This window comes from Balaenoptera physalus (genome assembly GCF_965194825.1).
Source record: "Balaenoptera physalus genome assembly, chromosome: 16".
NCBI classification, from domain to species: domain Eukaryota; kingdom Metazoa; phylum Chordata; class Mammalia; order Artiodactyla; family Balaenopteridae; genus Balaenoptera; species Balaenoptera physalus.
Window position 1 is genome coordinate 83,352,950 of NC_138898.1, and position 13,399 is coordinate 83,366,348.

General features: G+C 53.5%; 1 protein-coding gene and 1 long non-coding RNA gene across 8 annotated transcripts; one reads left to right on the plus strand and one right to left on the minus strand.

Annotated features, from left to right (window-relative positions):
• The first annotated feature begins 301 nt into the window (after positions 1 to 301).
• On the plus strand, positions 302 to 2,789 carry ABHD11 (abhydrolase domain containing 11). Of its 6 annotated transcripts, none has more exons than XM_082432393.1 (6): positions 313 to 504; positions 658 to 793; positions 1,476 to 1,649; positions 1,818 to 1,988; positions 2,092 to 2,273; positions 2,580 to 2,789. In XM_082432393.1, the coding sequence occupies exons 1-6, from the start codon at positions 389 to 391 to the stop codon at positions 2,626 to 2,628; spliced, it is 828 nt and encodes a 275-aa protein (XP_082288519.1). In that variant the 5' UTR covers positions 313 to 388; the 3' UTR covers positions 2,629 to 2,789. The 6 variants fall into 6 exon arrangements, with proteins under 6 accessions (XP_082288520.1, XP_082288517.1, XP_082288516.1 ...); XM_082432392.1 differs by having other exon boundaries at positions 318 to 504; positions 2,496 to 2,789; XM_082432391.1 differs by having other exon boundaries at positions 306 to 793.
• Positions 2,790 to 2,837: 48 nt separating this feature from the next.
• Positions 2,838 to 10,037, minus strand: LOC309646280. 2 transcript variants are annotated; one of them, XR_014255241.1, is made up of 4 exons: positions 3,799 to 10,037; positions 3,383 to 3,477; positions 3,038 to 3,158; positions 2,838 to 2,955 (listed from the first exon to the last, which is right to left on the minus strand). It is a non-coding gene; the product is annotated as an uncharacterized lncRNA (long non-coding RNA). The 2 variants fall into 2 exon arrangements; XR_014255242.1 differs by having other exon boundaries at positions 2,902 to 3,158.
• Positions 10,038 to 13,399: the final 3,362 nt, after the last annotated feature.

A 13,399-nucleotide genomic window follows, 5' to 3' on the forward strand; every position in this document is an offset into this window, starting at 1 on the left:
AAGCCCCAAACCCAGCACGTTACGAGCTGCGGGAATGTGATTCCAAAACTCAGGCTCCGACTCCCCGCAAGAATTCTGCGCGGGGAGGGGCCGGGCGGAGCTTAGCAGGGCGGGGCCAGGGTATTGGTTGGCTCCGCCCAGGGCGTGGCCAGGTGCGGTGCTCTCGCCTGTGGGCGTGGTGCCCACAGGGTTACGTAGTGACGCAAGGGGCGGAGCCGGGGGGGGGAGACAGTTTTCCGGGATTACGTAAGGAAACGTAAGCGAAGGAGGAGCGCTCCGCGATAGGGGGCGGGGAGAAGGCGGAGCTCCAGTCGGAATTGGGCGGGGCTGTGAGCGAGGCGGAGCCGGGGGACACCACGAGGTGCGCGCCGGGTAGGAGATCCAGGAGATGCTCCGCTGGGCCCGCGCCTGGAGGCTCCCCCGTAGGGGCCTGGGCCCCTCCAGTCCCAGCTTCTCCAGAGTGCCTGTCGCACCCAGCAGCAGCCAAGGCGGCACCGAGCCAAGGTCAGTCAAGGGTGTCAGGTGCAAGTTCGTCCTTCGCCCCTCCCCCTCCAGTCCGACCCAGATGGCTCCACTTCCTCCGCTTGGGCCCGCCCTCTCCCAGGCCGCTTCGCCACCCGGCTCAGACCCTTCCCCTACCCTTGCTCCTCCCGCCAGGCCGGTGCCGCTTTCCTACAGACTTCTGGACGGGGAGGCAACCCGCCCGCCCCTCGTCTTTCTGCATGGGCTCTTCGGCTGCAAAACCAACTTCAACTCCATCGCCAAGGCCCTGGCCCAGCAGACAGGCCGGAGGGTGAGCTTCCGGGGGAGGCGGGGACCCGAGGGAGGCGGGGCCTGGGTGGGCGGGGCCCTAGAGGAGGCCGAGGTGTGGCCAGCTTCTCTGTCCTCAACTCTGGGAGTGGCAGGTCCTTCTAGGCAGAAATGAAAGAAGGGATTGACCTTCTAAGGTTGGAGGCCCCAGGGCAGACCCAGGCCCTAGATGAACCCCATTCATTCCCTCGTGCTTTCACCCATCCAGTCCTTCATTCGTGTTACAGGTCTGCGTGCTGCACCCTAACCTAGGCTCTGCTGTCAGATGCCTAAGCACCAATACCCTACCCTCTAAGGGGGCCAGACCCTGCTTGTTCACCAGGGATGACACGGGGCTTTCCACCTCATACAGCAGCCCGTCCTGCTGTGCTCCAGCTGTTGCCAATTCTTGGTGTCTGCTTTCTCTGGAGTTGCCACCCAGCTAGGCCAAACCTACAGAGACGTGGTCACATTCCTTGGGCCTTCTGGCACAGTGGCTCCAGGTTCGTCATCTGGGCCTCCAAGGTCTGAGAACTGGGCCTTCTCACCTTTCGGGCCCTTCTTCCCCTTCTGGATCTCCCCCCCCCACCCCAGGCTGTCCACCTCCCTCAGCCTGCAGATCTGCCAGGCTTTTGGCTATGCCCTGAATGTGGATGCCAGAGCTGCCCGCCTCGCCCACTCCCCAGGTGCTGACAGTGGATGCTCGGAACCATGGTGACAGCCCTCACAGCCCGGACATGAGCTACGAGGCCATGAGCCAGGATGTGCAGGACCTCCTGCCCCAGCTGGGCCTAGTGCCCTGCGTCCTCATTGGCCACAGCATGGGAGGCAGGACAGCCATGCTGCTGGCACTTCAGAGGGTGAGCCGTCTCTATCCAGGGCTTCTTCACATCCACTGTAGACCCTGAGTGCCCAGCAGGCAACCTGGAAATCCAGTGAGCCTTGGATGGCCAAGTTCAGGATCCGGGAACTAGGCCTGAGACCTGCTATGCCTGCCCTAAGGTCCCCAGTCTGATTCTCTCCCACAGCCAGAGCTGGTGGAGCGCTTGATTGCCGTGGACATCAGCCCAGTGGAGAGCCCGTCCAGCTTGAACTTTCCAAACTACATAGCAGCCATAAGGGCCATAGACATCCCGGATGAGGCATCCCTCTCTAGTGCCCGAAAACTGGTGGATGAGAAGCTCAGCTGTGTTATCCAGGTAATGCACCCAAGCCCCTGTATGGTGTTGTGGGCAAAGGAAGAGTGGCGGCCCCGGGCCTCACAAGGATTCCCTCCCACCTGCAACTGCTGGACCCCCACAGAGCATAAGCATGCGGCAGTTCCTGCTCACCAACCTGGTGGAGGTGGACGGGCGCTTCACGTGGAGGGTGAACTTGGATGCCTTGGCCCAGCACTTGGACAAGATCTTGAACTTCCCACCACGACCAGAAACCTACTCTGGGCCAGCCCTCTTCCTCCTGGGTGGAAACTCTCAATTCGTGCTGTAAGCCAGGCTGGGTGGTGGGAGGCGCATACCTGACTTACCCAGCCCCCAGCCTGGGGAGGGCTGGGGTGTGGGCAGGGGGCGCCTGAAAACCCAGAAACACCACTGGGCAGGTGGACTCACGTGGCTCTCCATCCCTCCCCACTTGGCCTCCACTTCTCTCCTTCTCTCTCCATCTTCCTACTTTCACCCCCTCTCGGTGGCCTTCTCTCCGGCGGACAGTCCCAGCCACCACCCTGAGATTAGGCGGCTCTTCCCTCGGGCCCAGATGCAGACCGTGCCTAACGCTAGCCACTGGGTCCACAGCGACTGCCCGCAGGACTTCATGGCTGCCGTCCGAGACTTCCTGGCCTAAGGGTTGCTGGCCAGAGGGGACACGAAACCCCAGGCTTCAAGGCCCTGCGGGCTGCTCCTTGTTTCTGCACAGAAGGACTCAGGTGGGCACTGAGAGGGCACGAGGATGCGTGGGGGGTGCGTCAGACCTTAAACTTTAATGAATAAAGTTACTCCTCCCAAGGTCTTGGGTTGAGCTCTCTCACCGCCAACGTCCCCACCGACTCAAGGTGAATCGGACCCAGGGGGTCCTGGCAGTTCCAGGGTCCATGGGGGCTCCCAGAGCGCCCCTGGACTCTCTCTGCAGCTGACTCTCGACCTGCTGCCTCACCAGCCGCTGCATGTCGTCCTGGGGGCGGGAGAGCAGGTTCAGGGGCCAGGCTTGTGCCCGGGGCCCTGCCCCCTGAGCCCGGCCGGCAGGTCCACCCTACCTCCCAGGCCTCCACCTCCTGCCTCAGTCTCAGCTTCTCCTCCAGAACTTCCAGCAGCTGGGCCTCCACAGCTCGCAACTTGGCTTTGAATATGTCCAGCTCAGCCTCCACTGCCCGCTTCCTGAGGGGCAGAGAGAGCAGCCTGGGCGTCAGGCCCTGCAGAGCTGGTTCTGGGCCCTGGGGGTGGACAAGTATGGCCACAGCCCCCGTCTTGTGACAGAGTGGGTATTTGTGTGGCTTTTCTTCCAGGAATGCCTGACGTCCCCCCTTCCCCTCCTGGCAGGACAGAGCTTGCGGGTGAGCCAGCCACCACCCTCCCGTCCCCCACAAGCAGCTTCCTCTCACTTGGCAATGGCTTCATCCCGCTCCCGGAGGACCTGGTCCAGCGAGGGCTCTGTCTGGGTATCCCCCAGTGCTCCAGCCACTTGGGATTCTGGGCTCTGTGGTAGGGTGACAGAGGAGGGAGTAGTGGTTTGGGGCTTGCCTGGATGAGGTGTCCCACTTGGCCTTTCCGCCCTGGCCTTGGCCCTGATGCTGATGTCAGGAGGGGAAGGGTCTGAGACGTTCCATACCTGCCCCCCAGTGCCCTGGTCTCGTGGGCAGGGGACTGCATCATGCTGAGGGGATAGTAGGTGTGGCCCCTTCCCACCCAAAGGAAAGCAGAGGGGGCAGGGTGTTTGGACCCCCCCGCCCCCAAGGAGGAAAGGAATTCTCACCTGATCCCCAGGAAAGAGACAAGGTGGGTTCAGAAGGACACTTACCCCTCGAGGGCCCCAGACTGAGAGGGTGGCCTGGTGACTGGGACTCTTGTCAGCGGGGTGGGGCAGGCGGAGGACGTGGCCCTTTGCCCTCCCTTCCTGCCAAGGCACTCCCTGTCAGGCCCCGCCCCGGGTAGGCTGACCATGCCCCTGCCTCCACTCCTGGATCCTGGAACCCTCCAGCCAGGCCGAGTTTCCTCACCCGTTCCTTGCCCAGTCATGCGTGCCCCTCACCTCAAGGGGGCGCTCTACTCACATCAGGAGATAAGAAAGGAGTGACAGCCGGATGACGCCAACGCTAAGAGACAGGTGCCCCAGTCCCCCATGGTGAAGAGTTGGCATCTTGGAAGCTTGAGTGGCATCACCACACATACAACCATAACCTTAGCTCAGCAGAAAACAGAAGGGCAAAAGCTTAACCGTTCCTGGCAAATGCCTCCTAACATCTTGAACGGTCCGTCCTCCCTAGCAATATCCTGCAGTATTCCCACAATAGTGCTCATTATTCCTCCAGTATTCCCAACATTCTGATCCTGGAGTGTGGGAGGAGGGGCTGTGCTCTGAGCGGGGGGGCAGGGGTAGTCTCAGAATCTCAGTATCCCACACCCCCCTCGATGTGACCGTTGAGAGCACAAGTGACCTCAAACGTGTAAAAGGGCCTCCCCATTGAGAGGCCTTTGCAGCAAGGTTCCATCTTGGGGATTAGACCCTCAACCCCACTCTAAATAGGACATACTTCCTCCAAGACCCCCCAGGAAGCTCCCTGCAGACATGACTCCTGATTATCCGGGTCCCACTCAGCCAGGTGCACCTCTAACAGCCAGACTCTAGTTTCTTTGGTTGAACCCAGGTGAAGAGGTGGAACTGAGCTGAACCCCCAAAAACCCCTTTTGTGGAGGAGATTCATTCAGTGTGTTTCTGGAGGCTGCTCTATGTCATGATCCAGACAGGACCTCTGCTCTCGGATCTCTGGGGCTAGCAGGGATGAAGCACAGATAGAATCAGAAAAGGGTGTCAGGGAGTCCAGGGACAGTGGGAGCACAAAGGCCCCTCACATCCAGTCACGGGGGTTCCACAGGAGCTTGTCCAGTAATGAATCCTGCAGGCCAGCAGGAGTCAGCCAGAAAGGTCTAACACTCATGCCAGGCATTTCTTTTATTTAACTTTTTACTTTGAAACAATTTCAAACTGCTCTTCAATGTCAAAAAAAACAAAACAAAACAAAAAAAAACTAATATGGTATCAAACATTGCACACAGTTGTCACATCTCTCTGGTCTCCCTCAATCTAGAACAATTTGCAGCCTTTCTTTGAATTTTGACCTTGACGTGTTTGAAGATTACAGGGAACTTATTTTGTAGACTGTCCTTCAATTTGGGTTTGTCCATTTCTTTCTCACAATTAGACCATTGTTATACATTTTGGGCAGAAATATCACAAAAACGATGCTGTGCTTTTTTTTTGGCCACGCCGCACAGCTTGTGGGATCTTAGTTCCCCGACCAGGGATTGAACCCAGGCCACGGCAGTGAAAGCGCTGAGTCCTAATCACTGGACCACCAGGGAACTCCTGATGCTGTGTTCTTGTATTCAGTATCATTTGGAACCATGACTGGTGCTGGTAATGTTGATCGCTTGATCATAATTAGTAGGTATTGGGGAAGGGAGGTACTTTAAGACTATGAAACATCCTTTTCTTCATCCCACTTTCACCCATAGGTTTCAGCATCCATTGATGTTTCTTGCCTGAATTAATTATTAATACAATGGTTTGCAAATGGTGATTTTCCAATTTTATCATTTCTTCTACATTTATTAGTTGGCCTTCTATTATAAAAAACTTTTTCTTCACCCCCATTTATTTATTCATTTACTTATTTATCAGATGAACTTGTGATTTCCTATTTTATTCAGTAGGTTATAATCCATTCCTATCATTTATTTTGATGCTTAAATTGTCCCAGGATTGGTCAACGGGTGCCCCTTGCTGACCTCTTGTCATTTAGATGTGTCACATCATTCTTTGGACACGTCCATTCTTTCTGGCTCAATAAGATATTCCAGGTTCATCTTGTTTTTCCCTGCCCCAGCCCTGAAATTAGCCATTTCAGCAAGAATACCTGTTTCTTTTTGGTGGAGAATAATATTTAGAAACCAAGATCTGGGTGTTAGTTGTGCTCAATGCAATTAGGGTAACCTCTACTGCCAGGCCCGCTCAGTAGACACATGTTTATATACACACATAAACATACACATTTATACCTATGTTTATTCCTTTATCTGTGTGATGGTTAATTTTATATGTCAACCTTACTGAGCAACTGAATGCCCAGATACCTCGTTAAACATTACCTCTGGGCGTGTCTGTGAGGGTGTTTCCAAAAGAGGTTAGCATTTGACTTGGTGGTCTGAGTAAAGCAGGTGGCCCTCCCCGATGTGGGCGGGCATCATCCAATTCATTGAGGGCCTGAATAAAACAAAAAGGCAGAGCAAGGTTGAATTCTGTCTTCCAGACTGTTGAGCTGGAATTGGTCTTCTCCTGCCCTTGAACTGGTACTTGCACCATTAGAGCTCCCTGGTTCTCAGGCCTTCTGTCTGAGTCTGGAACTCCACCACCCTGCTTTCCAAGTCTCCAGCTTGCAGACAGCAGATTGTGAGACTTCCCAGCCTCCATAATTGCATGAGTCAATCCCTCATAATAAGTCTCTTTCTCTATATTTATCCTATTGGTTCTGGTTCTCCGAAAACCCGAACTAATACAATTTCCATATATTGAAAAATAGTTTCCATTCAGACCTTAAATTCCAATGGCACAGGGTTCATCCTAGCTTTCCCCCTTTCCAGATTTTTACTTCCTTTTCCCCAATTGTCTTCAATATATTTTATAATTTGTTCAATCTCCCTGTAGGTAGCTAATCCTCTGAGACAACAGGCTGCCCCCGACTTAGATGCCCTCCTCACATGGGGTTGGGTCCGGCAGGGCTGCCTTCCCATCCCACTCCAGTGCCATCTGCATGCATGGTCCTGGCTGCCACTGGACTATCAAACATTTCTAAGACTTTTGTATTCATTCATTCTACAGATATTTATTGAGCACCTACTATGCTTCAGGCATGCTTCCAAGTGACGGACATAAAACAGGAAGATAGACAAAGTTCCCTGACCACCGGAGCTCACGTTCTAGGGGAGGGAGATAGACAATAAACAATAAACAAATAAATGAGTATACCAGGTGGTAAGAAGTGCTGTGAAGAAAAAGAAAGGGCAAGAGAATGATAAAAGACTAGGAGATTGCCATTTTATATAATTCTGTACTACCCTAGGGAGATCACAAATATTAACCTACCACTGAGATGAAAAATAACCATTCTCATGACTTGGAATAATTTTTCCAGCAACAGCATCATTCATGGATTCAAAAAGCTCTGGGTTCCCCTGATGGTTCAGTGGTTAAGATTCCGCGCTGCCACTGCAGGGGGCACGGGTTCAATCCCTGGTGGGGGAAGTTCCGCAAGCCATGCAGTGCAGCCACACACAAAAAAAAAAAATTCTGTATTTCCAAGCACAAGTGCAGATGACGCATTCGAGAAAACTGTAGTAGGGAACTCAGAGGAGATGCTAGGGATGACACGTGGCATGACAATGAGAAGCAGAAACGCAAGTGAAGGGTTTGAATAAACCTTCACAAACCGTGAGCGTGGAAAAGAATTGTTTCGAAATAAAGTTATTTGTAAAAATATGTGATTTAAAGTATTTCCATTTTACATGTTTTCACTAAATATCATTACTAGGGAGCTGCTTATTTCATTTGCATCCCTAAATGTTTTAATTAGACTTTTGGGCCAAATTTCTTTTTTAAAAATTTTCTCTTTGGGAAAAGGAGGGCAATGTATTCAGGCATATAGTCAATTCCATCACAAATACCTTAAATATCACACACTGAGCAGTGAGACTCACCCCCCAGCTGCCTACTGCCCGTATCTCCTTCCTCTGCTGCGCCCCCAGGGTGGCTGAGCCCAGGCCTCAAGAGTGAGCTGGAAGGTGGCGGGCTGGGGTTGGGGAGTCTGGAAGGGGGAAGGAGAGCTGCCTGCCGGGCAGGGCTGGACTTTGTGGTCAAAACAGCTTGGATTTGCAAGGCTAGGTGGCTTACAAACCATGTCACCCAACCCTCAGTACCTGGTTTGTGTTTACCTCTCTGAGCCTCATCGTCCTCATCTGTGAAATGGAACTAAAGGAGGGCCTTCCTGATAGGGTCACAGTAAGAGTGACCCTTACACAATGGCCAGCACTTTGTACTATAATGGGCCAGGGCCAGACTTCCCAGGGGAGGAGAAAGAGGGAGTAAATCTGCCAGAAAGCAGCAGAAAAGCCACAACAGGAGAACATCAACAACACACGCACGCGCACACGCACGCACGCACACATGCACGCGCACACACGCACACACATGCACACGCACTCTCCCCAGCCTCCGAGCCTGGGTTGGCTGGCCCTTCCTGCTCTGCGCCGCCCCGGGGACAGAATTCCTGAATTCTACACAAGCTGCCTCCCCTTCCTCCTCCAGACCCCGAAAGCCCATATACTTCCACATCATTGTCTTGTCACTGTCAGGGTGTCTCTCCCACCAGCCCGAGAGCTTCTGGAGGACAAGTAGTGACTGTCATCATCCCAACCTGGGCACGCAGGTGCTCAGCCGTGAGGGCGTGGGCAAGGCAACACCGGCCTTGCCCAGCAGGTGGCAGCAGTTCCCAATATTAGGGATCCCCACTCCCACCCTCCCAGCTGTTGGGATGGAAACCCCAAACCGTGCTGGGGCGAGGGAGCTCCCAGACGCCCAGCCTTTCCTTCAGTGCTCCTTTATAGGAACACGCCTCATTCAAGCATGCAAGTGTTTACAGCTCAGTCTGCAAACACTTTCTGTGCCAGCCCTGGGGAATCAACAAGAACATGACCCCGTGCCTTCCCTTTATGTGTCCCGATCTAATGAGGGGACAGACACTTAACACACACTATATGCACACAGGACAATAGTGCTATAGTCGGGATAAATACAGGCCTTTGTGGGACCACGCAGAAGGAGTCCAAAGCTCATTCTTGGGTGGTCAGGGACAAACTCTTGGAAGAGGTGATGTCTAGGAGGGAAGGACTAGAAGTCATTGGCCAGCTGCATGGAGAGGAGGAGAAAAGAGGGAGGAGAGGGCCCCAGGCATGTGCAAAGGCCTGAGAGGAGGGTGCAGGTCAGGCATTACGGCTGCTCACAGGGTGGGAGGGAAGGCGGCCTCCAAGAAGCGAGGCAGGGCCAGACCACAAAGGACCTGGAAAGCTATATTGTGGTACCAGCATTTCCCCCGCTCCTCAAGGAAAAAAGGAAACCTGAACAAGTAGAGGGGTGCAGAATGCCAATGTTGGGGCACAGTGATGCCCCTTTAATGAGAGTGGGGACAGGGCTCTACAGAACATTGGTCTGGACTGAATCTCCATCAATTACCCACATTAAAGAATGGAAGTGACGTGTGTTGTGGGGACTGTCTGGTTTCCACAGGGACTGAGCCCTGCTCTCTCACTGTCCATGTCCTTGTTCACAGCTTTGCCCCATTCTCCCTTCCCCCATCCTCCACCTGGCCACCTCCTACTCATACTTTAAACCCCAAGTCAAATGCCCCACCTCTGCGAAGTGGTCCCTGATCCCAGGGAGGTGGCTGCTCGGGTATTCATGGCATCTTGTGCAGCAGCTTCTACTTTAGCTCCTGCCGTGGTTCTGGCTCCTCCGTCTCTGGCCATCCCTCACCTGTCAGTTTCATCTTCAGCCCTTCACCTTCTTCCATAGACACACACACACACACACACATATGCACACACTTCCCTGGACTGTGGCCCACAACTTCCATTTCCACCCCAAGCCGGACTCCTCCTGCCTTCCAAGTCTCCAGCCTGTGTGCCACACTAACTCCTCATTGACTGTCTGCCTGTCTCCTCTGGATGTCAGGGCAGACACCTTAAATGCTACACATCCTGGTCGAACCCCTCCCCCAGGTGCCAGTTCTGTGCTTATCTGCACATGGTCAGTCACAGGGCCTGTGGCTTCTAGTTCATAATATCTGTCACTGTTTTGTTTTGTTTTAAATAAATGTATTTATTTATTTGTTTGGTTTTTTTTGGCTGCGTTGGATCTTCGTTGCTGCGCGTGGGCTTTCTTTTTAGTTGCAACGAGCGGGGGCTACTCTTCGTTGCGGCGCGCAGGCCTCTCATTGCGGTGGTTTCTCTTGTTGCAGAGCACGGGCTCTAGGTGCACAGGCTTCAGTAGTTGTGGCTCGCGGGCTCTAGAGCGCAGGCTCAGTAGCTGTGGCACACGGGCTTAGTTGCTCCGCGGGATGTGGGATCTTCCCAGACCAGGGCTCGAACCCGCGTCCCCTGCATTGGCCGGCAGATTCTTAACCACTGCCACCAGGGAAGCCTCTGTCACTGTTTTAATGTTTTACAACAAACATATTCTTTTCATAATTGAAATAAAGTGTAGTCGTATTAAATAAATCTCTCTCTCTCTCTTTTTTTTTTTCTTGGCCACATGGCTTGCGGGATCTGAGTTCCCTGACCAGGGCTCAAACCCGTGCCCCCTGCAGTGGAAGCACGGAGTCCTAGCTATAGCTACTGGACTGCCAGGGAATTCCCTTAAATAAATCTCCTGAATGCCTTTGACCCTTCTCTCCAGCTGATGGGTCCTGCTCTTGTTCACACAGTCCCCGTCTGTCTCCTGGACAACACAGCAGCCTTCCAGCTGGCCTCCATGCTGCTACAGATGAGCCTCTTCCTTTGCTTTAAGACCATCTATGCTGGCCGCTTCCAGCCTGGACCTCTCCCAAGAATTCCAGATTCCTATGGGCAGTGGCCTACTTGCCCTTCCTGGTGGGATGTCTAATGGGCCACTCAAACTTAAGGGTCCAAACCCCGAATCCTATTACCACCTGCCACCCACCTGCTACCTGCTCCTTCTCTAGTTTTTCCTCCATCTTTGCAAATGGCAACACCATCTTTCCAGGTGTTCAGGGCAAAAAACTTGACTCCAGGCATCCTTGATGCCTCTCTTTCTCTCAGTTGGCTCTGCCTTTAAAATGTGTCCAGGGGAGTTCCCTGGTGGTCCAGTGGTTAGGACTCGGCGCTTTCACTGCTGTGGCCCAGGTTCAATCCCTGGTTGGGGAACTAAGATCCCGCAAGCCACACGGCCCTGCCAAAAAATAAAATAAAATAAAATAAATAAAAATAAAATGTATCCAGGATGTGACCACTTCTCATCACCACCATTGCCATCACCTTTGGCCCAGCTGCCTACATGATCACAACAACTTCCTAAATATGTCCCTGCTTCCTCCCGTGTCCCCTTCCGTCTGTTCTCCACCCAGCAATCAGAGCAATCCTGCTGAAGCCCAAGATGGATCAGGTCCCTTCTCTATTCAAAACCCTCTGGGGGCTCCCATCACCCTCAGAATCAAAGCCAAGGGACACACAGTCAATTCCAACGCCCCTCCCTCGACTCCTCTGACTTCACCTCCTTGGAGCTCTTCCTCACCCACCGCACTCCAGGCATCCTCACGTCCTTGCTGTCTCTCCGATATGCTAGGCACACTCCCTGCTCCTGGTCATTGCACTTGATGTTTCCTCTGCCCAGAATGCTCCTCCCCCAGAGACCTACATGCCTCACTCCCTCACCTCCTTTATTGATTGATTGATTGATTTTTTTTAGAAAATCTTTTTTTTTAATTTATTTTATTTTTGGCTGCGTTGGGTCTTCATTGCTGTGCGCGGGCTTTCTCTAGTTGCGGCGAGTGGGGGTTACTCTTCGTTGCCACGCGCGGGCTTCTCATTGCGGTGGCTTCTCTTGTTGCGGAGCATGGGCTCTACGCACACGGGCTTCAGTAGTTGTGGCATGCAGGCTCTAGAGCGCAGGCTCAGTAGTTGTGGTGCACGGGCTTAGTTGCTCCGTGGCATGTGGGATCTTCCCGGACCAGGGCTCGAACCCATGTCCCCTGCATTGGCAGGTGGATTCTTAACCACTGCGCCACCAGGGAAGCCCCCCTCACCTCCTTTAGATATTTACTCAAGTGACACCTTCTCAGCAAGGCCCTCCTTGACCACCTGATTTAAAACTGGAATCCTGCCTCAAACCCGGCACCCTACTCCTTCTGTCTTGCTTTAACTTCTTCATAATATATTATCACTGGTATGTATGTTATTTGCTTATCATCTCTCTCCTCTATTAGAACCCCATGAGGGCAAGGACTTTGTCTGGTTTTCTGCCATGTCCCCAACATCTAGAATAGTCAGCACATAGTAGATGCTTTTTGATTAAGGGAATGGAAGTTGGACCCTTGATTGCCTCCCCCCTTGTCTGCACAATGAAGTTTAACGTTCAAGGCCTCCCTCACTGGACTCATCTCCCACCCACGTTCATCCCCACACCTGAGCACCGCAGCAGGCTCCTGAGGTTTTCCAGTTGCTCTCCACCCTCACCCCAGCATCTGGGCACACTCCTTCTGTCTAGAATGCCTGCACCACTGCCTGCTGCAATGCCACTCCTTCAATATCCAGCTTGAACGTCACCGGCTCTGGGAAGCCACCCTGAATCCTTCACATATTGAAACCATGTCTGTCTCTCCCACCACTCTAGGAGCACCTTAAGTGCAGAACAGTGTCCCCAGAACATGCATTCCCAGGTAATGTTTGATGAATGAATGAATGAATGAGAGTAAGACCTGTATCAGAAAGGCAGTTTAAGTTGAAGGGCATACATTCATTCTCTATTCATTTTTCATGCTACCATTTAATATTCATCTCCATAAGTGATGCTTGGCATGACACCAGGATTCTCTGAGGGCAGCAACTGTGTCTCCCCTTCCTGCCCTCTCCCCACAGGGCCAGACACTGGGCTCTGGGGCTGCACCCATGACTCACCCCACTGAGTCACCCTGCACAGAGGAAAGTACTCTGAACCAGGAATCAGCAGCTTCCCTGCCACCTGTTCCCTGTAACCCTGGGCAAGTCCCTCTAGCAGGTGAGTCCTGGTCTCGCATCTGTCAAATGGGGCACCACCAACACTTGCTCTGTGGGACACTGAAGGTTGAGGTCTGGACAAGTGAAAGGGGTGTGGCTGCCTCTCATGCCAGGCTACATCTGAGCTAGTCTTGGACCAGACTTTCCAGGGAAGGAGGGATGGCTGGAACAGTGTCTCCAGCCTGTCTGGCAGCCAGCTAACCTGTGCCCACAGTCTGGGAGAAGTGCCGGGCCTGGACACACTGGTCAGCAGGGGGCTGGCCCAGCTCCAGAGCAACACCTTGGCAGCCCTGGGGAAGGGAAGGGGGAGTGCTTGGCTTGAGGTCAGAGCATCTGGGCCAGGGCACAGAGGGGGCAGCTGGGGGTGTGTGTGTGGCTGCCGCTCAACAAGATGCTGGCAGGAACCAGAAAAGAAGCATCTGCTACTGACTAGCCCCCACCCACCACCCCTCCACAGTACTGAGAAGACCTTCCCATTAGTCCAGAGGAGTTTGGCCCCTGCTTAGCTACTCCCAGCTTCTAGCTAGGAAGTAGGATCTCAGGCCCGCGGCTGGGATGCA